The 26,362-nt window shown below is 41.7% G+C and overlaps 1 protein-coding gene and 1 long non-coding RNA gene across 3 annotated transcripts in view; one reads left to right on the plus strand and one right to left on the minus strand.

Moving 5' to 3' along the window:
• LOC143765443 (protein MTSS 1-like) overlaps positions 1-21,629 on the plus strand; it is a 159,593-nt gene extending 137,964 nt beyond the window's left edge. The window contains exons 9-14 of one of the 2 annotated variants that reach the window (XM_077252110.1): positions 691-788; positions 8,730-8,841; positions 12,606-12,734; positions 14,247-14,397; positions 15,453-15,479; positions 18,035-21,629. In XM_077252110.1, coding sequence (XP_077108225.1) covers positions 691-788; positions 8,730-8,841; positions 12,606-12,734; positions 14,247-14,397; positions 15,453-15,479; positions 18,035-18,756 — 1,239 coding nt within the window. In that variant the 3' untranslated portion in view covers positions 18,757-21,629. The remainder of the gene's footprint in view (positions 1-690; positions 789-8,729; positions 8,842-12,605; positions 12,735-14,246; positions 14,398-15,452; positions 15,480-18,034) is intronic. The other variant, XM_077252111.1, reaches the window with a different exon arrangement.
• A 478-nt stretch (positions 21,630-22,107) lies between these two features.
• LOC143765446 (uncharacterized) lies at positions 22,108-24,600 on the minus strand. Its single transcript, XR_013213392.1, has 2 exons — positions 22,915-24,600; positions 22,108-22,844 (listed from the first exon to the last, which is right to left on the minus strand). It is a non-coding gene; the product is annotated as an uncharacterized LOC143765446 (long non-coding RNA).
• Positions 24,601-26,362: the final 1,762 nt, after the last annotated feature.

Genomic DNA, 26,362 nt, shown 5'->3' on the forward strand with positions numbered 1-26,362 from the left:
TTTTTACATTAGATCGTTTTACTATTCATGCCGCATAGGCAGCATGAATTGTAAAAAGTTGGTCACACAGGGTTAATAGCAGCGGTAACTGAGTGCATTACACCGCGGCATAACGCGGTCCGTTACCGCTGCCATTAACCCTGTGTGAGGGCAGACTGGAGGAGAGTATGGAGCGGGCACTGATTGCGGGGAGGAAGGAGCGGCCATTTTTCCGCCGGACTGTGCCCGTCGCTGATTGGTCGTGGCTGTTTTGCCACGAGCAATCAGCGACTTGGATTCCATGACAGACAGAGGCCGGGACCAATGAATATCCGTGACAGAAAGACAGACAGACAGAAGTGACCCTTAGACAATTATATAGTAGATTCTTGAGACTGGAGAGAGGATTTTTAATACATGGCAAATTGCAATGTTGCTTTCGTTTACATGGACTTTGCAATTTTGCCCCTTTAACAAGATGACACATGCCCTTTATCCTAATTTGCCCTAGGTTGTAGGACTATGAATTATTGAACCCTTCAAACTACCCTATTATAAAACTGGTATGTTATGTGTTACAATATTCTCTTGAGGTTCCTCATAATATTTCATGCAAGCATTGAGTGTTAACAATACAGAGGCCTATTTTTATCCGGACTGAATGTAAGGGGCATGAGCAGTGACTCAGGACTCTTTTATTCTCTTCTACAGGTGATACATGATCTGAAGAACTCGGATTACAATTTCATTTATCAGACCCCGCCCGCTTCACCAAGTGGAACCTTATCACGAAAGGCCAGCACCAACAGGTACTGCACAGCGGATTCCAGCGTTTGTGCTGATATGTGTAGCCAAAGGGAATTACTTTGGTGCTGCATACGCCCTTGTTTGGGCCCACACACTCTTGTACTTGTGACATTGAAGTACATGCATGTTGTATTCCTTACATCACCTTACTATGTACTGTCGTTTTGTACTCTTTGCATTGGATCAAGTCATCCATCGTATCCTTCCACAGCTGGAAGTCTACTCTCTCCACTGACTTCAAAGGTATTAAGCAACCTATACTTATTAGAAGATGTCTTTCCTTCACCCGCGGCGCCTTTGATTCTCCTTTTGGACTCGGTGTAGAAAAATGCTTCTATCCTGATCCTGATGAATACAGTCAGCAGCCCTACAGGACCACTGACTTGGTTCTCACATTAGTTTCAGAGAAGTGGCGCTGTCATGAGTTCTCCCCCAACACCCTCCATATCTGAACTTTTGGAAATGCGAGACTTGCTGTTGCCCCATGCTGTTGGTATGCTTTTAATGCAGATATCTGTCTTGGGTGTCCTGTTTTTTTTGTTTTTTTGTAGAGGGGGATGTTATTTTGTACCTGTGTCTAGATCTTAAAGACTTAACATCTCTATATTAAAATCTATCCGTGAGATATTAGTAGTTGTACCAGATGATTCCAGAAGATGGTGGCATAGATGTGCAAGAAAGTTCTCAATTGATGTAGGTGGTAAGTGGTGGTTCCTTTTTCGGAACTGTAGGAGTGTGAACCCTAAGTATATGGACAGTGTGTGTATGTCTGGATTGTGGTTGGCACTAAATTGATTGAGCACTGATTGGCTCAGTTCCGGTTCTATCGCGTAGCCTAAGCGATTGTACAGTGTGTGAGAAGTGTAGGGAGACACAAGCAAACCCAATTCATGTTATGTAGAACCACCTTGGTTAGGGAAGAGTGAAGTAGAACACCTTATTAACTGAGACTTGGGTGAATAATGTGGAACATGACCTGGTGTTTTGTTTTTTTTTGTTTGTTTTACATCTGAATTTCGTACTTGGGAGCGCAATCGGCTAGCCATCCTGAGATTGTTGTGTCAAGTGTGAAAATCATTGCAAAAATTTGAAGAGTGAGGGGTATCTCCGTTAAATACCCAAAGGATAGACCCAGCAGTTTGCATTCAAGAAAGGCTTCAATCAGTCCCTTTCTGTGGACGATTTAGACCTGGAGCATAACCGGCGGATTGCTCTTCATTATGACCTATGTATATGGGTTGTCATATATATAGCTAATAGTCGCTAAATTCAATTGATGCACAGATCAGCATTTAGGAGAGATACATTATATATGAACTGTAATACTCAAATTTGCCCTTCAGCACCACTCCAGCGATTTGTTTTGGTTTTTTTCAGTACTGGAGTGGCACTGTAAATGTAATCCCCCCACTCTTCTTCCAGCAGCTTGACTTTTTACCGACGCCGCTCTGGTTCCGCGACGCCATCTTGTGCCCGTAACTTCTGACTTGCCAGAAGTTAGAAGTTGCGTCACAAGAGCTCAAAGCAAGTCTGAGAGCTAGGACCAGGCTCTGATAGACTTGTATTGGGAAGTGACCTCTGGCACGTTCTATGAAACACTGAAGATGCCAGCATGGCACTTTTCGCCGGAGACCGTCGGGAGCGATACTGGAAAAGGATAAAGGTGGCTGCAGGTGAGTATGAGACACTCCAGGGGCAAAAAAGAAAACCAAACTGTTTGCTAGGGCACAGTCAGACCAATGTATTACTGGCACATCACAATCCTCGGACTGGCCATCGGCTCTCATGACCTGAGCGTGACAGCAAGTATTTCTGTGTAACTGTCAGGGCTTGTTCACACATTGCAGATTTTGCTGCGGATTTTTCCGCAGCGGATTTGGAAAAACCGCAGTGCAAAACAGCTGCGGATTTTCCTGCGGTTTCTTCTGCGGATTCCTCTGCGGGTTTTCAACAGCACTTTCCTATTGGTGCATGTTGAAAACCGCTGCGGAATCTGCAGAAAGAAGTGACATGCTCCTTTTTTTCCGCAGCAATTCCGCGCGGTTTTTAAAGGGATTTTCCGCAATGTGGGCACAGCGTTTTTTGTTTTCCATAGGGTAACATTGTACTGTACCCTGCATGGAAAACTGCTGCGGATCCGCAGCGTCAAATCCGCTGCGGATCCACAGCAAAAACCGCAAAGTGTGAACATAGCCTCACACTCAGGTCAGGATAATTGCCAGTCTGAGGACAACCTATTTAACAACCTATTTAGTGAAAAATTATATGATTCCTATAGAGTATGAAAGCCTTTTGGGCACATTTTGGTCCTGTGTGGGCCAGGCATGTAATTTAATAAATTATAACACTTTAGAAACTTGCATAATGTGCAAAGTCTGATGCTGTTTGGGGTGTGTTTTTGTAGCATATGATAATATAGAAATTCTTCTACTCGAGCATTGCTAGCAGCATGACCAGAAGATGCAGGCTGGAAAAAGGGCTGATAGAAAGTTGTCTAGGTATTATTAAAGGCTTTTACTAGTAACAAAAGTGGATAGGATCTACATGCTGTACCATCTCCTGCATTGGGTTTTGCCTCACGGTTTTGCTTTACTTCTGCCCTTACATAAAGACCTGGGTGCTGTGCTGCCCATGTCATGCACCCTCCCTCCAGAACAAAAGGCCTAGCTCTCGTCATCCCCCGGCCTTCTCTCAGTTTCTGGATTTTGTCGCTTTGTTTTTGTTGTGGAGTTTTCTGTTTGTGTTGTGTGTTGTTTTTTTGTGTTTTTGTTGGGATACAAGCCCATAGATGCAGGCGCATGGCAGCGCTCTCTGACAGGCTGCCAATTAGCCGGGGAACTCTGTGAGAGGAAGAGATTTAACAGATGTTGGAAAGCAGCAGAGCAAATGGAAAGGCGTTTTTTTCGTTTTTTAGCAGCTGTTAAAAATAGCATCTGACCCTTTTGTCAAAGAGATGCTCATCGCAGAGAGGGAAGGGGGGAGGTCAAGATGTTCTCTGCTTAGCATGCAAAAATAATCACTGGCCTTAATGCATAGAAACCGATATTGTGGATGGTGATGGAAACATTTGTGGGGGAATGGGGGGAAAGAAGGGATCAGAAATGTTCAAATTTTACTCAATGTTTTTCGTGCCAACACTCTCCGGTAAATCTGCTGTAAATACTCAATGTGTGCACATACTCTTTTCTGAGTTCCGCCAATACAAACCCATTTCTTTCTGAAAATTAGTGGTGAATAGCTTCTAATGATTAGGACACCATAAAGGCTTCCCAGCTATAAAGGAACTAAGGAAGGCTGTCCACACTGGCTGGGACTTGTAGTCTTTATGAATCAGATTACCTTCTGAAATCCATAGGAACTTTTAAGACCATTTATTTTTTTTCTACTAATCTGAATTGAAGAAAGGAATCTGATGGCTTTGTGGATTATCAAACTTTCTTTTCCATGACTACGGATATCTGTTATTTAAACTATAAGCCACGTTGAGGTTCAAGGGCCCCTGGCCGAGCCATGTAGTAACACGTTGGAGATTCTTCCCTGGAGATGTTTTAGCTCTTAGATTATAGTGTCCTCTTTCTATATGGCCATGTAAGGATCCTCCGACTCTGCCGTGTTTGGCAAGAGGAGATTTTCTGCTTCTTGTGGTTAGGATTAGTGAAGAAACCTACAGGCTGTTTATAAAGGATGAATGTTTTCAGACTTCTAAGGGCCTCTCTGCACTAAAGAAAGGCAGACTACTAAGAGATTACCTAAGAGGAAAAATGTGTTGTGGCGCAGGTCTTCTGGGAAGCCACATAAGGAAAATAGTGCTTTCTAAAAGTTGGGGTAAATTTAGGAAAACAATGTGAAAGAAAGATTGTCTGTTTCTGATAGCAACCCATCACAACACAGAATTTTTTTCAAGTGAGGAATAAGCTGCCCTGTGATAGGTTGTTGTGAAGAACAGAGGTTTTTCTTTTAGGCTACTTTCACACTAGCGTTTTTTGGCATACGTCGCAATGCGTCATTTTGGCGAAAAAATGCATCCTGCAAAGTCATCTGCAGGATGCGTTTTTTCCCCATAGACTAACATTAGCGACGCATTGCGACGTATTGACACACCTCGCAACCGTCGTGCGACGGTTGCGTTGTGTTGTGGCGGACCGCCGGCAGCAAAAAACGTTACATGTAACGTTTTTTGTGCCGACGGTCCGCCATATCCGACTGCGCATGCGCGGCCGGAATTCCGCCCCCACCTCCCCGCACGTCACAATGGGGCAGCGGATGCGTGGAAAAACAGCATCCGCTGCCCCCGTTGTGCGGCGCTTGCACAGTATGCGTCGGGCCGACGCAGCGCGACGGCCCCGTACCGACGCTAGTGTGAAAGTAGCCTTCGAATGTTTAAGACTCTCCCCCAATGTCCTCATTATTGTTTCTTGAACTCGTTCTTTATAATATTGTTTCCGTTTTTGAAAAACTGGGCCACAGGTTTCTTGTTCTGTAACATAATAAAATCTTATAGCACCATTATCTGTCTGTCTGTGTTATGGCTGCAGTGCTGACGTCATGTCGACAGCTAACATCACCTCTGAGCTCAGTGGCTCGGATAAGATAGACAGTGCAGCAGTGATGCGAGCTGTCAACTTGGTATCGCCGCTGCTGCCAAGAAATGAGACAGAGCAGTGGTAGTGACCGGTGCTGGTCCCAGAGATGAGTACTATCTGATTTTGTTATGTTACATTTTGTTATGTTACATGACCGGAAATGTTTGGGGTCCACTTTTCTAAAAGTCTAAAATCACTTTAACTAGCACAGCCACCTCCAAGGCATAGAACATGTAATCAATATGTAGCTGTCAAAGTTAAAGGAGAAGTCAACTACTGGACAACACCTTATTACTGACCCTAGGGTGCTGAATAAATTAAAAAATATATATATCTACCCCCAGACTGTGCTGTTCTCAGCCTTGTATCACCTGCCAGTCTCATGACATAAAGAATGTTGCTTGGCCACTGATTTGTTTACTGTCTGGGAGGAATTGGCGCTGGTCTAGAAGGTAAATATAAATATATATATATATATATATATATATATATATATATATATATATATATATATATATATATATATATATATTATAATGTTATTTTACTTTTAACTTATGCAGCACCCCGCTTCTATTTAAGCATCCCTTTAATGGGGCAATTACACTTCTGGGGTGACACTTCTTTTGGAAGAAAGCAGGCATATATTTCTAATCAACACCCTTTATCCCTTTTTGGTTTAAATTACCATTCTAAAATTGCATAGTATATAAAAACCATTTCAAAACGGAAACACAATTTGGGACTGTATAAAGTCTGTAAAGTGTGATGAGGTGCTCACAAAGCTGTGCTCCTACGGTGTATGTCTAATTCTTTGCATAATTTATCAAATCACATTTTCTATGGTTTAGTGTCTTTTGGCTCAGAGCACGCTTCCTTATTAATGCGAGTTTCCATTTTTTCCAATAACGAGCATAGTGACAAGGGGCACGCCACGCCAATAATATTGCATTCCTTCACTCTTTACATTATTTTAGTGAAGATATATACATGATCCGCTGGGTCACAATCATGTGAAGTTTTTGCATATCAGAGAATTGTTTCTTCAATGAATATTTGCTCCTAGGTGGAACAGGTATTAGAGAAGGCTGTAGATGTACTAATTGCAGCTCCTTACGTGACCGTAATACAGCTATGTACAGCCTCTGATTACATATGTCATGAAGCATTACTTGCCTGCAAGCACCATATGGCTGCACACCCGCAGGAACCTCAGATTATTGCCGCTAGTGATGAATGCTTGGTGGCCTGTTTAGTCAGAAATTGAATCGTATTTGCTCACAATTTTTTCCTGAGAGTGTTCATTAAAATCCATGCATATATTATGCATATATTATATCAAGAACCCACGAGTCCATTCATTGCGTTGGGGACTGCCTGAGAGCCGAGCTCTGTATTTCCCCATCTCACGCACTGCCATAAGTAATAAATCCAAAGACATACTGATAGGGAATTTAGATTGTGAGCCCCATTGGGGACAGCGATGATAATGTGTAAAGCGCTGCGGAATATGTTAGCGCTATATAAAAATAAAGATTATTATAAATAAAGAGGCATGCATAAGCCCCATTATCGAAATCAGCAGTAGAACCGTCCTGTATATAATCTATAGCGCTGTGCAAAAGTTTTAGGTAGGTGTGGAAAAATTCCATATCATCGACTTTGTCTTAGAATTCATGAAGATACAGAAGGTTTTGCCCAAGCCTACATATACAGAAGATCTGTGCTTACTTCTCCAAGATGTTTGGAGCAACCTCCATGCAGAGTTTCTCCAAAACCTGTGTGCAAGTGACCCTGGAAGGATTGTTGTTTTGATGCTGTTTTGAAGGCAAAGGAAGTTCACACCAAATAATGATTTGATTTGCACTTCTCTTTTGTTCATGCAGTTTGCATTTTGTTAATTGATAAAAATAAAAGAAGACTTCTGTTTTTAAAGCATTCTTACTTTACAACATTTATTTCTGCACCTGCCTAAAACTTTTGCACAGTACTGTAAATAGTAACCATTTTTCTACAATTATTTTTTTTTCATTTGGACATCTTTTTTTGCTGCCACACATTTGCTCTGTGCAATATAAAGGATGTTTTCAGTTTCCTAATTAAATCTGTCTGATGACCAATGCTAATTTTTCATCACAGTGATGTTATCTTAAAATGGAGCTGAACAGTACCATGTAGTCCAAAGATGACTGTGACAATGACCTACCAGAACTTGTAGCTCCATTCAAGCTGGGGAACCACAGGTTTCCTAAATCTGTGCTGTGGAAGCTCCACTCAGGAATAGTGTGCGAGTGCCATCTAGTGGTAGGAGGGTGTAATTGCCCTGCTGCGACTACTGAACTGGAACGTTTCTGGCATGATCGGTTATTTGTGTCTTGTCAGCAGCTACTATCATTGAATAGAATGACATCAGCAAAGCCTTTTACAGATCATCAGTGTAGACGCTTCTTTTGAACATTTCGTAATTTTACCTGACCATCAATATCTTAATCCCTAGCCAGAAACCCCCAGCCTCTTTTTTTCAGAGGGTGCTTGGATTCCACAATCAATTAAGGTTACTATAGGTCAGCACGATGCCTAGCCCGCCCGGCTATCGGATATCTTCCATTCCCAGGTGCCGTCTACTTTTACATTCCAATAGAAAGATGTTTGACTGGGTGAAATAATAATCTCTTGTGACCAGGCCGATCAGTCACCGGGGTTTGCTGGAATGAAAGGCTTGTTGTTAGGAATATATTAGTCTGGCTGCATTGTCCAGGCTTTACACTGGGGTAGTAGCTCACAATTGATGTTTGTCACCGTTCATACCCTGCTGTATGTAATATGTATGCTCCTGATGCATATTACAAAGCTATCAAGCTGGGTATATACCACTTTCCACTCATTCGTGGTTTTCACTGAGGAAATATCTGTGTAAAATTGCACTCTTTTTTTCTCTTGTTTTTTAGTGTATAATAAAAGCTAAATTCATGACATTTAAAGGGGCTAACTGGGAGTGACATATTGATGGCCGGTCCTTAGGGTAGGATATGAGATTGGTGGGGTCCGGCACCTGGAACCCCGACCAAGCAGCCAGATATAAGCAATGTATAGAGAGGAACGCAGCAGCCATAGAGCAAACCACGGTATTCCTCATGCATCACTTATATTTGGCCACTGCTGGCGAAGTATTCAGCTGATGTAGGGGGTCTCATACTCCCACTGGTCTGATATCAAGGACATTCCATCAATATTTCAGTCCTGGAAAACCCCTTTATTGAAGCAATTTGCATGTTTAAATGGCCCAACACAGAGAAAGTGCAAGTGACAAGTATCTTTGAAATCTTTGAAAAATGTAATTCTTTCATTTGTCAACACCAGTTATCTACATGGATCAATAAGGCATGTCCCGTCCATGGACTCCATCTCGAGCTCAATGGAAACCCTTCATATTCGTCCATCTTCCACCATAATGCTGGAGACGCTGTTCCAGGTAATGAGAACACTGGTGTCCTACATTTTTTAATCTTCTTAGGCCATGGTATTAGTGATGGAGCGGAGACCTCCTTCACTGATTGCCAGAGGGAACAGGAGCATTAGAGCTGCTTTTCGTTCAGAGGAAAAAGGTTCAGAGGTTTTTCGGGTTATTGAATTAATGGCCTGAACTAGGGCCACAATTCCTTTTTGATGGGCTCCAATAATCAGTGGAACGAAGAAGCAATGGTTTCAAGTGAAACATTTTAACACCTTAACTGAATTGCCTAACACCGCGATGTACCCTCTCCTTGTTCTTTTTCCTCTGTACGAAAAGGAGCTCTAATGCGCCTGTGAATTCTGCTGCCCTCTTGGTCTGTTGGTCGGTGGGGTGGCTCCATAAGAAAGTCTTCCCACTGATGATAAATTGGTGACCTGTCCTAAGGATAATGAAATTCTAAGTAGTCTGCCCGGTGACGGTACCTCTAACACTGCACACATGGGGATCGCATATTCACAGGACACGACGACTTGCAGAAGTGACTGTGCTCTTTGTAATGTGCCACACATCCAACCCATACATACATTGATGTTGGACCTGGGGCACTTGATAAAAGATGAATCTCTTTATTGACTGCTTGAAGTATCCTTAATGGTACTTCACCAGAAAGAAACTTCCCCTTACTGCGTCAGTAGCTGCCAACCCACGCCTTTTCTGCTAAGCATAGAAGCAAGCAGAAGAGGAAGTACTTCACATTGAAGTCCCTCTTGACATTTGCTCCTTGAACTAAAGACTTTCCTGGTTCTCATAGTGTTTGTAATGCTGCTGATGTTAAATACCCATCAAAAATACAGTTTATTCCATCAGCGAGGAAACCTCGGGATAATATAGATACATGGTGGAAGTAACCCAATCAATGATGTTTCTGGATTGATGACTTGCTTTGAGTTTCTCCAGACCAGAAAGGTTATGATATGGGAAAATGAGAAGAACCCTAAGATGTATGGTATAGCCTTGTTAAGCAGTACTGCAGGAAATTATTTGCGTGCAAATTTCTTATCAGCCATAGTTGAGCTGTTTATTTTATCCCAGCTGTTTCATCCAGACACTTTGAACCCTTTCTTATGGGCAGGTGTCGGGTGATATCAATCCTGACTACTACTGATGAGCGAATATACTCGGTACTCGAGATTTCCCGAGCACGCTCGGGTGTCCTCCGAGTATTTTTTAGTGCTCGGAGATTTAGTTTTCATCGCCGCAGCTGAATGATTTAAATCTTACTAGCCTGCTTGATTACATGTGGGGATTCCCTAGCAACCAGGCAACCCCCACATGTACTTATGCTGGCTATCAGATGTAAATCATTCAGCTGCGGCGATGAAAACTAAATCTCCGAGTACTTACAAATACCCGGAGGACACCCGAGCGTGCTCGAGAAATCTCGAGTAACGAGTATATTCGCTTATCACTACTGACTACCAGTTCAGTACCTGCTCTCCTATGCAGACAGGTGGCTAGTCGGTTTACATGTATTGGCTGACGGGGGTTGCCCTTTGGTAGCTCTCAGGGTTCTTTTTAGGTTTTCTAGGTGGCTAGTCAATGACTTCCTATTAACATGATGACATCACCCACTATCAAATTCCTCTTGACACCTCCACGCTCGGCTTCACCTTCCTTGTTTCCCTGTATGTCCACCAATGCAGATGAAAATATATTTTTTTACTTTATAAGAGCAGTTATATAGTGGGTGAGTCCTTGCAATGAGTAGTTAAAGGGGTGGTCCAAAGCAAATTCATTTTGCTACCAACTCCCTATCTATTTAGTTCCATAATCTAAGCTATTTTCTTATATTCTTGCTTTAAAACGTCCTTACCATTCCCTAACTACACTCTCTTAACAGTTATTGTGGGTTTTTTTCTATTTCCGGTCTGATGACTATTCATTTGAGTATCACCAGTGGATGCTGGGATATTCAACGGAAGTCTCGGGGCAGAGGCTGCAGTCACTGCAGCAGCCCCTGCTTCCTCCTTGAAACAAAATGTCATCAATGACACTCATTTCAGAGGTTGTACTGTCCCTGAGTGTCACCCCTGTGCATCTGCTCTGTTGTCTTAGGAATAGTAATTAGCCGTCAACAGAGCGATGTCACTATACCCGGCAGAGACCAGTAATGTCATCTGAGGGGGCGGCACTGGTCTCCTGCACTTCCTGGTATAGTGACACCATTCTGTTGCTGACTTATTACTATTCATAAGCCGACAACAGAGTGAGCGTTCTGCACAGGGGGGACACTGCAGGGACTGAGTGGGGACAGCACTACACACAGGGGGGACAGAGATGGGACAGTACAGACCCTCAAACAAGTGTCACTGATGACGCTTCGTTTTAGGGAGGAGGCAGAGGCTGCGGCAGTGTCAATGACACTTCACCTGAGTATCTCCGCATCCACTGGTGATACTGAAACAAATCGTTATCAGACTAGAAATAGAAAAAAAAACAATAGTTGTTAGACAGTGTAGTTAGGGAAGGGTAGAGATTTTTTTAAGCGAGTATATAAAAAAACAATAGCTTAGATTATTATTGGACTAAATAGGGAGTTAGAAGCTAACTTACTTTGCTTTTGGACCACCCTTTTAAACTTCCATGTCTCTCACTGCCTATCTGTGTGTACTTTGTGCAGAATCTACTCCGTAGCCAAGGAAATGCAGTTTTGGTCTGTTTTCCCTGCCTCTTGCTTGTAAGAGCTGAGGGTGAAAGACCAATTACAAGCAGGAGGCAGGAAAGACAGGCTGAAGCTACATAAAATAGAATACATGGAGCAATTTAGAGGAGGTGCAGTGATGCCACTCTGCCCGTGCTGGAAAACCTGCAGCATCCTGGGAAATATAGACTGCATTAAGGGAACCATATTGGAACAAAAGAAGAAATCAACATGGCAGACAACTAAAATGGCTCATTCAACTAAAACAGATATACACAAGACATAGTCAAAAGCCTCTGCATTATCCTTTAATAATAGTATATGTTGTAATAAATGAGGAATATGGTTTTTCAGAGATCCCGCTACCCAAGGTTCAAAGATACGATTACACACGAAAGTTCATTGTGCTTTGGTCCTGACGAAGAGATTTGAAAACCTTGAAACGCGATGAACAAATAAACCGCATTCATGCTTTACCTTTGTGTGTGATCTGATCTTTGAACTGGGGGAAGCCTGGACTCTTAACCACCATATTCCTCTTTTATTGCAATGTATCCCCTTGGTGGTCCTGCTGCAGCCTTTACTTACTTCTTTAGAAGTTGTGACTCACAATCGGATCAGGTGAACGTACCTATGATATTTTATACCACCTGACTATCAAATAAGACCCTATTTGTGATTTTTGTTTCCCCAGTTTTAGTATTTGAATTAATAATAGTATAGACTGCAATATAGAAGTGAAAAAGTCCTGGGGTGCTGCTTTAAAATAGGGGTTTTCCTCACTACTATCAAAAATCCCAAAATCAAGAGGTTCGATTATAATTTTAGAAAAGTCTGGAATTATGCAAGTGATTCTTTCAAACTCGTGTAGTAGTGCATGTATCCAGAACTGGTGGTTATCCTGTTCAGTTACTCCCCAAGTTCTTTGTGGTTGCTGCCCTTTGTCTAAAAAGCCATGTATAGGACAGTAGTTCACATATTATATGCAGGACAGGAGTTTCTTTATGTAGGCAATCACAAATCAGAAGTTCATTTCAAGCCTGTGATCCTTGGAGTCAATGGCTTACCCTTCTACTTACAGGATCCCAAATTGATGAACAGCAATCAACAGATATCTCCCATTAGTGGACCCAGTGGAGAGAATGGCACTTTGAAATCAAACCTGACCAACGATGGATTCAAGGCTCCACCACCACAAGTCATGGCTAAGGCACGTTTTCAATACTTCACAATACTTCACCAGTTGCCATTACACAATGTGATATATGGATTACAAAGCAATGAAAAATGTGATTTAAAAAAAAAAAATGCAACAAAGTCCAATTCTCCTAAAGTGGATGACATTGGGTCCACTGTGTAGAATATTTACTTTAAAAGTATACTGAGATAATTTATCACACTTTAGCTTGATAATTGTGATCGTTCTCTGCATTTATCTTCATTTGGCTTTATTGGGAAAATGTACACGTAATTAAATATACATTCAGTGTTAGTATTTTATCTAGTGATTATTATAATTTGAAGGAGGTTACAGATCTGTTATGATATACGTAGATGATACAAGAGCATCTCTCCATTGTGGCTCATAGAAGCAGGTCACAAGTGGGGTCCCCCTTGTGTGATAGGAGATGTCTTCATTACTCAACACCAACACAAAGGGAATTTGTCAAAAGTTTTTTTCCCTTCAAACCACCACTAGCTGTTAGATAGGCTTGAACTTTAATCCCTGCACTCTATTGTTTATTAATCACCCTTTCAGTCATAGAGATGAGACCATTGGGGTTAAGGTACCGTCACACTAAGCGACGCTGCAGCGATACAGACAACGATGCCGATCGCTGCAGCGTCTCTGTTTGGTCGCTGGAGAGCTGTCACACAGACCGCTCTCCAGCGACCAACGATGCCGAGGTCCCCGGGTAACCAGGGTAAACATCGGGTTACTAAGCGCAGGGCCGCGCTTAGTAACCCGATGTTTACCCTGGTTACCAGCGTAAAATGAAAAAAAAACAAACAGTACATACTTACATTCGCGTCCCCCGGCGTCCGCTTCCTGCACTGACTGAGCGCCGGCCCTAACAGCAGAGCGGTGACGTCACCGCTGTGCTGTACTTTCACTTTCACTTTACGGCGCTCAGTCAGTGTGGGAAGCGAAGGTGAGTATGTAGTTTGTTTTTTTTACATTTTACACTGGTAACCAGGGTAAACATCGGGTTACTAAGCGCGGCCCTGCGCTTAGTAACCCGATGTTTACCCTGGTTACCAGTGTAAAACATCGCTGGTATCGTTGCTTTTGGTGTCAAACACGACGATACACGCCGGTCTGACGACCAAATAAAGTTCTGAACTTTGTTCAACGACCAGCGATATCACAGCAGGATCCTGATCGCTGCTGCGTGTCAAACACAACGATATCGCTAGCCAGGACGCTGCAACGTCACGGATCGCTAGCGATATCGTTTAGTGTGACGGTACCTTTAGACATAAAGATGATGGTGCCTTAATTTGACTAATCTGGCTTGATTGATTGTCTTTCTACCAGTAAACCCTACTTCATTGGACATATGCCAGCACTAGACAACAAAACACATGCGTATGATTTCAGACAGACGAAGGATGATGTACCTTGCCCTGAGGAACATCAGTGAAACCAGATTGAGTCAGATAATGGCACAGAAAATAAGTATGTGATTATTGGTGTTAATGTTTTGTTTTTCAATTGCAGCCAAAACTTGCACGCGATCATTTAGCTTTGGCTCTAAGTCAAGGCCTGAACTCAGAAATCCAGCTCAGCCGCGATTCTCTGCACTGCTCCAGTGGGTACAGCACACAGACAACGACCCCTTCATGCTCCGATGACACCATTCCCTCTCATGGTGGGTTTTTTTATGTTACATGTTGCATATCTTGTGCACCTGACTGTATTTTTGTGTAGGTAAACCATGCACTTTATCAGTAACTGGAAACTTTTGTCACGTGGTCACACAGTGGAAGTAGTCATATTGCTTCTCCTAAACATAGCCTAGTAAATGAATGAATGAAGGCCCAAATGCATATTCTGATGCAAGAGTCAAATCCCTGGCAATCCCTGTCATCCATATGATTGATGTTATACTTGGAATTAGGTCCCTTTTATGGAGAGATCTGAGGGGCCGTAACAGTATGCTGAAGGACATCATAACTGCACAAAAACTACCTCCATTTATAAAATATACATTATATTACAGAATTGCATTAGTAACTATACACTTTGGAAATTTAGGTTGAGCTACTTGGGGACTGTCACAGGATGTTGATTGACATCCTGACAACATCTAAACTTCCTCCATTTTTAAAATACGCAAGTGCTTGCTGGCCAGCCACAATTTGTTGTCCGCCATCACTCCACTCTATAATACTTCTTTTTCTCTATATGCATCCATATATTTCACAGCTCTCTATCACTCTAAATATCTCAAAGTTTTAGAAAGTCAAACATCAATGGAAATAACTGGCATTCATCTTGACTCCATTATATGGCTTTATACTTTGCCACCATGTCCCTGACTAAAATAAGGAAGTTTTCTGAGATAAAAAAAATAGCTAAAAATGGAAAAATATCATAAAAGAACCCAATGGACCCCAACTATATTCACTGTTCTGCAGCAACGATGTGCCAGTCTACCCAGATGATCCAGTCCCTGTCCATGTACAAAATCCGTGAAGACAGATATTGACTCTTGTTCTTATTAGAAAACCGCTTAACTATTAGAGATTAATATATATATTTAAATTTGGTAAAGAAAAAGTTTTCTCGTTGCCTCAAGCAATCTGGAGTAGTATTAGCATTCAGGCTTTGTCATTGAATGGGAGGAGCGTGACACTTAGCATGTTTTAAGCATCAACTTCACAAGTTCCTTGGCGTCTCAACATATGTGCATTCTTTCCACAGCCTTAAAGAAGGACCCCTCTCTATTTGGTAAGAATCTTTTTCATTAGATTGGACGGGGCTGCTCCATTCCTTTCTATTGTGGTGTTGTGCCTGTCATGTGCTACAACGTTGTGTTCAGCTCTCCCATACGTCTTCCAGCATAGCCCTACATTCTAAGGACATAGAAGTTTTCATTGCTGGGTGACATTCTTTGATATAACACTTTCCGAGGTGCAGGCTAATTCCCCAGTGCATTGCTATTGGCATTGAAACAATTAATTGACGTCACGTATACTGTGGTGTGCTCATAGTGTACAAGTATCTGTGTACGTGAATCCTTTCTTCTTATGCAGTTTTCTGCCTTCAGTCTTTCACTGGAAATCCAGTCTCTGGTGTTCTCCCTGTGTTGTGACTTTGTCAATACTAGATTTTACCTAGTATTATGATCCATCCTATGTGTCGTCTTTATTTGTGTTTTAATCTTGGACTATGGATGAAATGCAAGAGCGCATTCATCTGACATTTTGCCTCCACAGATTTGTTATACACTTTTTCTGCTGCTTTTAGCTTTGCGGATTTATTGTTGTTTCCGGGGTAAAAATGCAAAGACAGCTTAACCTAACTTGATTTTCCCAGTAACGCCTCTGTCTCCTATCCACAGGATAGCTGATAATTTGATCAGTGGGGGGCAACTGCTTGGACCCTCATTGATCGGCAGAACGGGGAACTTTTATCTCCATTAGAACGGAGCATCAGTGCACATGTATGACCTGTGCTCCATTTATTTTCTATGGGACTGTCGAGCCCCTGCTCCAAGTGGTGCAGCAGTTCTACCTGCCATGCCATTTTGTTACATAGGTTGAAAAAAGACCTAATGGGGATATGCTGATAGGTGCATGTCACAGTGGTGGGACACCCGCCGATCAGGAAGTCACCATATGCCCTGTATAACTTGTTTTCACTTGACAGCCCCCTTAAGGTACCAAAATAATTTGTGTATTGTCCATATACATAAGAGTGCTCACAGTGAAAAGTCTTCCAGCCTTGGCCATAAACATGCAAGCTTAACTCAGTTTTACATGCATGTTTATTGCAATACAGACTGACTCAATCAAAATGAATGGAACTCTGCATGGAGACAGTGTGCCGTCCCGGCTGTCCAGTCCATGTGGCTCTTCCTACTTCTTAAATATATAGAAGACTGTCTAACATGGAGGGAAGGGCACTGTAAATTCTAACTCCATGATTAATGGAGCATTGTAACTCCCTGTCTGCAGATACAGTAGGAGGGGCAGCTCTGGGTCACAAATATAATTACTAGGAATGCTCTTGAGGGCATATAGAAAGTTGTATTTTTTAGGAAGAGAGGCTCTTTAAGAGATGCAATAATTTTACATTAATATAAAGTAATTATATTTGATGCTTAGGGTACCCTTACACAAAACGATTTACCAACGATCACGACCAGCGATACGACCTGGCCGTGATCGTTGGTAAGTCGTTGTGTGGTCGCTGGAGAGCTGTCACACAGACAGCTCTCCAGCGACCAACGATGCCGAAGTCCCCGGGTAACCAGGGTAAACATCGGGTTACTAAGCGCAGGGCCGCGCTTAGTAACCCGATGTTTACCCTGGTTACCAGCGTAAACGTAAAATGAAAAAAACACATACTCACATTCCGGTGCCTGCGTCCGCTTCCCTGCACTCCTCCTGCATCCTGTGTAAGCGCCGGCCAAAGCAGAGCGGTGACGTCACCGCTGTGCTGTGCTTTCACTTTACGGCCGGCGCTCACAGTCAGTGCAGGGAAGCAGACGGCCAGGGACCTGACGGACACCGGAATGTAAGTATGTACTGTTTGGTTTTTTTTTACATTTTTTTTTACATTTACGATGGTAACCAGGGTAAACATCGGGTTACTAAGCGCGGCCCTGCGCTTAGTAACCCGATGTTTACCCTGGTTACAAGCGAACGCATTGCTGGATCGGTGTCACACACACCGATGCAGCGATGACAGCGGGAGATCCAGCGACGAAATAAAGTTTCAAACTATCTGCTACGACGTACGATTCTCAGCGGGGTCCCTGATCGCCGCTGCGTGTCAGACACAGCGATATCGTATCACAGCGATCAAAGTGCCAATGTGAGACGGTACCCTAACAGGGAACCAATCATGTTATCTATGTGCTAAGAACGCAGATGGAGAGCACTTGGAGTTAAGGAAATCTATACGTAGTTTAAGTGATATCCGCTTCAATAAAACATGTATTTTATGAATTTAAATCCCTGCTCTAGATTTAGGAGTCCAGTGGGGGGTCCTATTTAGTGATGGTGCATATAGCGAGAGCTGTCAGTCACTGATAAGACCACCCATTGTACTCCTAAGCTTAGAAAGAACAGAGATTTAAATGAATAAATTACAAGTTATATATGATCTATAATTTTGTTGGCAAAGAGTATCCTGCTCCGTTTACTTTAGAATACACCACCTGTTGATCAGGTACCAATATTGATATGGCAGGTTGTTCTGCCTGTTCCATCATTGTAAGTGGTATTGATCTTCTTTTTCTGTGTTTTTCCTTATTTAATGTACACTGTTATCTTTAGTTGCAGATTATGATTACATCTCGCTGCATGGAGAACAAGAAGAAAGCGATCAATTGGATTTTGACAAGTCATCTACGATTCCCAGAAACAGTGACATAAGCCAGAATTACAGGCGAATGTTTCAAGCCAAGAGGCCTGCATCGACCGTCAGTCTTTTAGCTGAGCCCGACCCACTTGTAAGATCATCTTATGTCGCCACCATAAAAAGGAAACCTTCCAACAAGCCAACAATAAGGAGAGGTACAATCAGTGGCGTTCCAATACCCATCCGAACTCCTGTTGTGCCTGTTAAGACCCCAACTTTACCAGATGCTCCCATAAATCCCTTTGGTGAGAGGACGAACAACAAAGATTTCTCTTACACACAGGCTCAAAGATCAGATCTTGCCCAGATAAGGCCAGGGTTGTGTTCATCAGCTCAAAGCCTCAATGCCGTGCAAACAACATATTGTGCCTTTATACCTAAGCAATCCTTTTCTTATTCTCAAGGGATTAATCCGATGCCCTTGAGCCCACAGAAAGTATTTGTGAACAGTGCGGGACCAATAGATAGCACACCAACACCGGCTACGGCTGCTCCAAACCCAAGTGAAGCAGAACCCACCAGCATCAACAATGATGAGGCGGTCGTACACCAGAACGATATGCTCTCAATGATAAGGCGTGGAGTAAGGCTTAGAAAAACCATCAGCAATGATAGATCAGCCCCACAGATCAAGTGAAGCCGCTTGCCTCATTTTCCCTTTCCTTGCTTCAGTTAAAGAGACATTATTTTTATTACTTATATAAAGACTTAATAGGATGTAAACGGTTGAGTTCTGATTGTTTATTGTCATCGGCTCGGTTAGTTGCCCATTATGCAGGGTTCTGTTCGCTCTGTCTTCTTACAAATATCTTTTAGGATCATTTTATTTTTTTTAGCGTGCCTTTTATTTTAGTGCTATAAATTTTAGATTTATTTTGCTTTGGATCACTTTCTAGTTTTCAGGCCAGAGTTGTGATGGCAAAGTGCCTTGACCCAGGTAAAGCAGTTTGTACGCTCTTTATAGACATATCTCACTCTTCTGTGTTGTCTCAAGTCTTTTAGGCTGTCTGGACCCATAATCAGCAAAAAAAAAAGTTTATCCTTGTCTGGGTATATGATTTTTAATGTTTAAACATTAAAAATCATAGTTTGCATCTCCAACCTTCTGCAGCCCTGAATGAGCAGACTTGTTGCTTTACAAAAGGGTGCATAATCGTTTTTAGGACACGGCAGTAAAGCTATTTTCTTTTCTCCCAATGTAGTACTGTATGTATCAGTTATTCATAATGCATTGTGTGCTTTGTCACATTTTCTTTTATGGAAAGAACTGCCTTTTTTCCGCTTTCCCCCACAAGCTGGATGCTAATACCTGAGTTAGGATATCTACCTGCTAATTACTAATCAGAAATATAGGTTTTACAGTGCATAGCCGATTCTTTCTTTTATTTTGTACAGATATGCAACAAATTAAAGCAGAATTATTTATTTAAGAGTTACTTTATTATTTAATAAAGATGCAGACTACTTTTAGTGACCTTTCCGCTACAGCAATATCACCAGTGTCCTACAGGTTGGCATGGTGGCAGCTGGGACAATCCAGAGATCCATTTGATTTGTATCCAATTAATGTCTAAGACCCCATAGTTTGTACCAGGGGCCATTAAAGTGTCATAGTGATGCGGTTATGTACGCAGGTAGATTCAGGCGAGCTTTTAGTACACAACTTGCTGCATCTGTTTTGGTGTATGGAATACAAACAATAAGACTTCCCTTACCAGGGACTATTGGGCTGCAGAACATATATGGGCTGTATAGATTCAGAAGATGAACTATACCACTCGGTTTATGGTATTTGAAGCTTTGTAGCAGTACGTGCATGTATAATGTGAGCGTTCATCTATTTGGCTGAAGACTTATTTTGGCAGTGCTAATAAGCCGCTGCTGAACTGGTTAGAATGTAGTGGGAATTCAGCAAGTGATAAGTTATTAGATAGATGGCATAATGGCATTTAAGGGGCTGCCCCACAATCACTACTAATCCCTAATCCACAGGAGAGGTAATACATTACTGATCGCTGGGGGGCTTAACTGCTGGGAACCTCCCTAATTACGAGAACGGAGTCCCAAATTCCGTTCTTGAATAGGATGACGTTCATGCATGCGCACAGCAGCTCGATTGCTTGTGTACGAGACTGACCAACATAGTTGAGTGCAGCACTCGGCTATTTTCTTCGGTGATACCAGTTGTTGTTATGAGTGGGGGAATCTCCAGTGATCACACTAAGTTGTGATTTCGAGACAAACCATTTAAAGGGGTACGCTGATCTTGATAATCTATCTTTAGGATTGGCCCCCCACCGATCAGCTGCTAGCTCCGTCACGTGGTTTAGTTCCACCTCTTGAGTACTGCAGAAAAACTCCGCTCCTAAGGATAGGTTATCAACATCAATGTAGTGGAAAACCCATGAAATTACCAGTCTATAATGTGCAATAAGATGTTTGCCCCCTACTGGTCAAAATGGGTAATTACAACATTTCAAATGCATATTATTTCAAATAATGCCTGGCAATCACGATGCCAGTATTATTTGAGCCATAGGAGTAATGGCCAGGTAAATACTTCTTAACTGCACAGTTACATTACTCATGTAATTAATATGCTCCATATATATGTATATAAAGATCAGAGACACCCAACAGTGATCCCTTGTTATGCCTTTGCCATGTGTTACCTTTCTCCTGTGCTACATAAATGCAGGCATCTTGAATGCTTGAGTCATGTTGCTGACTTTTCATTTTCAATTTATGGCAAGGAGCGTCTCAGACGCAGGCTTTAGTTTATACAATGACCCAGTCCTACACTAGACATTCTTAAATTTATTAGATCATTAAAAGCCTATTGTGCAATTAGTTTAGCTTTTCTGCGCTGCCAGTACGAAGTTCACTTTAGAGGCAATGAAGAAAAAAAATGTTATATCTCACCAGCCTACTGACCTATATTTCTGCCCTTCGAGCCTTTTACTTTCTATAGATTGACAATTTCAACCTAACTCATTATTTCTAAGAAACAACATGATCTTTATGATAAAATCTGGGGTTATGCTGTAGCCCGGCCAACGTATTTTGCTTTTCTAACATCCTTTTTTGCTACTAATTTGGAATGCGGCAACCATATCGAACAAAGTCTAACCCAATATCAGCAGTTACCCGTCAATCATTCTGCTTTGTTTCCAAAGCTATATACCAACCCTGCACAATTTAATGCAACCGCGGAAGTAAATACATAAAAAGATGCTTGTATTGATTTTCCTGTCACTTGACATTTATATATTTGTACTTTTGTTAAATCGTCTTAAATCTTGCTTTAAAAAATATATATATATATTGTGTCTTACATTTTGTGGTCTGTTATGTTAATTGTAAAATAACTTGCTGCCTTTCCCTTTAAGAATTACCATGTGGGGAAGGTTTTCTGTACTACTTGTTTCAATTTCGGGTTCAGAGGCATTGTGATTGCTTGATTATATGCCTGATTTTTGCATTAAGCTTGATAAGATTGTATTTAACGACAAAAAAAAAGTTAAAATTGAAAAAAGAAAAAAAATCAACATGTCTACTGTAGTTAAAGTGGATCTCTAATATGCACACCGAGGAGGCGGCCATTTTTGGAGTTGCACTATCAGTAATGAGAATCTTCCCTGTTTTTTACAAGTGATTTGTCATGCCCACCTTGTTGGCGGTATCTGATGAGACTACCAGACATACCAAGGGGTATTCTCAATGAATTAACATTGAATTGAACACGTTGGAGCCTCCGCCAAGGTAGTATAGGGGGTCTCATCATAGCGATTAACATGTCCGTTTTGTCTATTAGTCGGTGAGAGATTTGGAAGCTATTCATAACTAGCAATAATATGCTATATAGGTCAGCTTTCGAGAGGCAGTGCCTCAGGGATGTTACTTGTAAGCAGCTTGGCTATACGATGGGCGCCTCTACTGTGTATAAGCAGGAAATCTTCTTTTAAACCTTTTTTTTTTTTTTATTGGGGGGGGGGGGGAGCTAAAACTTTTAAGCATAGATATAAAAATTTTCTTTATAGTCTAGAATAGAAATCATTTGAGTACTTTTAAGCAAAACAAAAATGGTATTTCCAAATTTTTAGATTTTTTTTTTCAAAAGATATATATGAAGCATTACGTAAGAAATTGATTTTCATTGTGTTCTGGAATGTTTTGAAAATGCTGAAAAAAAAATAAAATAACAAAACAACATGGTAATATTTGTAAAGTAGGGTTTGTTAAATAATTATAGGCTCAGCAGGTCTGGGTCTTCACTTTAAAATTATTCATCTATATTTTGAGTGCGGTTTTAAATGTTTGAATTAGTACAAGTTTTGGCCATTGACTTTCTAATACGACAATGGCCTATAAGTAAATTGCAAAGAATATGCTGTGTAAGCCTAAATTGCTGCTTAGATACTGTTACTAGAAGTAAACTCAAATGCAGTGTGTCTTTGTAAATAAAGTTTGTTCAAATGAGAACAGGAAGGGATTTCAGTTTCCGGTTTTAAATCCATTCCTATAAGTAAATAGACTAAAGACCCCCATACGCATTAGATGGCTGTCTGTAGAATAATGCTTTGGCCGATTGTTCAGCCAACAGCCATCTCGGCAATCTCTCATACCAAAGAGAGATCGTTTGGCCTAGCGCACCTGTGTTCTAAAACGAAGCCACTGACAGCCATCTTGGCTGCTTCCTCCCATACACAGGAGAGACCAATTGACCTAGCCATCAGGAGAGCCGCTGACGGCCATCTTGGCTGCTTCCTCCCATACACAGGAGAGACCAATTGACCTAGCCATCAGGAGAGCTGCTGACGGCCATCTTGTCCATTTCGCATACACACAGGAGAGCTTAATTGGCTTGGTGTTTCTGTGTTCCGTAATGATAAAGCTGCTGACAGACATCTCTGCCGGCGGCTTACCTCCGGGAGAACAAATCAATTGGCGGGCCGAAATTGATCATGCCCTCGTCGATTTCTCCCCAATCAGTTGGAAGCCGATCCCATATACATAAGTGTTGGCCAAACCTGTCCATATCGGTGAGTGCGGCCAACATTAGTCTATATGGCAAGCTTAACGTTTGTGTACTTGTACCCCTTTCTGATGGCACGGATTGTGTCGTGGACCAACATAATACAGGAACTAGAAAGCAAACGGAGAGCCATTCTTGTTCTTGCTACAGCCAACTTTGTTAACAAGCACCCAAAGAAACAATTTAAGATTAAATTCACTCAAAATACCCTTTTGATCAAACAGAATGTGCCCTTCCTTACCTTTTGGCTTAACATGTTCTGAGATGAGTGGCACAAGGTTACTTTGCAATAGTTTGTCAGGAGATGTTTACGCTGTATGTTACCATCCATTGGTTTTTATGTGAACTGCTGCCTGTAGAGCGTCTTTGTAGCAAATCGCAATAATGTGTTGAATTTGTAGTGTGCAACATTCATAGAGAGGTGTGACATGATGGACTTTACCAAATTCATCTTTCCACAAGTATCTTTAACATACCAAAAAACACAATGTCAAGTTTGGCCAGTAACACATTACTCGCTCCAGTTTCCAAAAAATAAATGGGGGAATTTGTAGAAAAAAACAACCTGTTCCATAAGACAAACATGTTCTGAATTCTGATCAAAGTATAACACAGCACACAAGAATACAGAACATTATTCTATACATACAGGCTTGTGTATTTTGCCTTGGCTGTCGGCATAGGCCACATTGACGTGATTCCATATCGGTTTTAGAAGGGACTTTAGAGTGTTGATCCCAATAGCATAACACTTCTGAGTGGTATGCTTAATCATGCAGTAACTTTAAAGGGGTTGTCCAGTGAAAAATAGTTTCCTATACATTGGATGTGTTGTAGTTTATTGATCTGTGGGTGTTTGACCACTGGAGCCTGCATGGCCCCTACCTAAATGGCAAAATGGGGAACTTTTATCCCAGTTAGAACTGAGTGACATGTGTCATGTGTGAGCTGCGCTCCTTTCATTCTCTTTGTTGTTGAAGAGTGGCTTTTTACAGCATCCCAATAGAGAATGAATGGAGCAGCAGATAAATGGCCAACCTACTGGACCAATTTGTAACAGGGATAAGAGTTGCTGGATTTGCCGATCGGTGCAAGTCCACCAATCGGCAAGTTGTTAGCTATCCTTCTGAGTGATAACCTTTTTTTTTCACTGGACAACGTCTATTAAGTTCTATTAAACACCAAATCAATGTGTTACCTGTACAAGTATCCAGTGTCGGCATCTGTACAAGCCCTGAATCCTAAACTCAGATATTGTTTCCCATTTGGTTAAACATACAGCATATAGTAGTTTTGGATTTATAAATGATTCAGATTTTGGCACAATTGTTAAAAAAAAAAATAGTATTTTTTTTGTTTTTTTTTGTTTTTTTGTAAATTGTGTAATTATTGTTTTCTTATTTTGTATGACTGTCTTGATATTCTAGCTTTAAATTAAAGAATGTTAAGAACCTTGTGTTTTATTTGTGTTGATGGAAGCACTCTCCAGACTCTGATTTTTTAATTTAAGGTTTCATTTATTTTAAATTTTAGTTTTAAGACAAAGGGGTTGTCCCAGCTCAAAGGTTTACCTTTTTTTGGCAGATTTTTCCTGTCTGCACCAGCTAGTTATGCAAACAGTACAGAACTTCTTGGCTGGCCAGCAGCTTTACGATGACATGTGATGATCGTGCCGTTGGCCTGATTATGCTCTCAGTACTACTAAAGAAAGTAGCTATGGCAGTGTAGGAAACTTTCCTGATCGGCAGTACTTCAGAAGTGCGCATGTCTTGTAGCTGTGCAATAAACAACTTTAGTGCTGCGTAAAGACGGTTGGACATGGACAGGGCCGGCCCGAACGTATAGGCGAACTAGGCGGCCGCCTAGGGCGCCGACCCTAAGGGGCGCCAGAGAAAAAATAGAAAAAATTATAAAAAATCTTTTCAAAAGGCAAAAGGTGTATGGAGCGGAGCTGAATGTGTATAAGGTGTATGGAGAGGAACCGTGTGTGTGAGGTGTACGGAGCGGAGCTGTGTGTGTGAGGTGTACGGAGCGGAGCTGTGTGTATGAGGTGTACGGAGCGGAGTCGTGTGTGTATGAGGTGTATGGAGCGGAGCTAAATGTGTACGAGGTGTACGGAGCGGAGCCGCATGTGTACAAGGTGTATGGAGCGGAGCGCGTGTGTACGGAGCGCTGCCGCGTGTGTAGGAGTAGCTATGTGTGGCCATTATACGGTACGAAGTATCATGTGCGGCCAATATACAGTATGGAGCATCGTGTGGCCATTATACAATATGGAGCATCATGTGTGGCCATTATACAGTATGGAGCATCATGTGTGGCCATTATACAGTATGGAGCATCATGTGTGGCCATATTTTTTTGTTTACAATTATTCTTTATGAAACAGTGTGATCAGCAGTGCTAAATGGGTGTGGTTGGGATGTGGATATGGGTGTGGCTAGTTATGAATGGGTGTGGACAGAGGCTTGGCCTAAAATTTGCCGTGGTGCGCTTCACGCGCCGCAAACTTTGGCCCTCTTTCCCATCTTCAAAAGTTGTGAGGTATGTTAAAAGTAGTAGGGGCGCACCAAAATAGTTTCGCCTAGGGCGCCGTAATCTCTCGGGCCGGCCCTGGACATGGAGCTATTTTGTTACTCCCAATTCCAGCCACTGTCAAAGGAAATGGCATGTGCGGAATAACCCAACCAAAGAGCAGTATACTGCTGACGTTGGCAGATTTGTAGAACAGGACAACATAGAAATGATATTATACAAGTTCAATATTTTTTAAAGGGCTGCGAGCAAAAACTATTTATATGGAAATATCCCATTACACCACCTTCCAAATTATACAAATGCTGCTATTCTCTGATTTTCCAAAATAGTTTATGCAAATGAGTCAGTATAATGTTCAAATCATCACCAGTTAGTGTAAAATTAGTGTATAAATGAAATGTTATTGGACAAACCTCCCAATGATAACAGTATTTTTTTCAAAACTAAAAAACATCAAACTGCGCAGTTCCAAATTATTATGCACAACAGACTTTCCAAACATTTTATAGGTTGTAAAGAACTGAAAATGGTCATTTGATGAATTTGCAGCATTAAGATGTCACATTTACTGATCTCAAATGCTTTTTCAATCAAAGTGAAAGAAGCCACGTCCCGGTACTCACGTGTTGGAAAATTTCAGATTTTTATTTCGATGCACAAATCCATCCCA

This window comes from Ranitomeya variabilis, chromosome 4 (genome assembly GCF_051348905.1).
Source record: "Ranitomeya variabilis isolate aRanVar5 chromosome 4, aRanVar5.hap1, whole genome shotgun sequence".
NCBI classification, from domain to species: Eukaryota; Metazoa; Chordata; class Amphibia; order Anura; family Dendrobatidae; genus Ranitomeya; species Ranitomeya variabilis.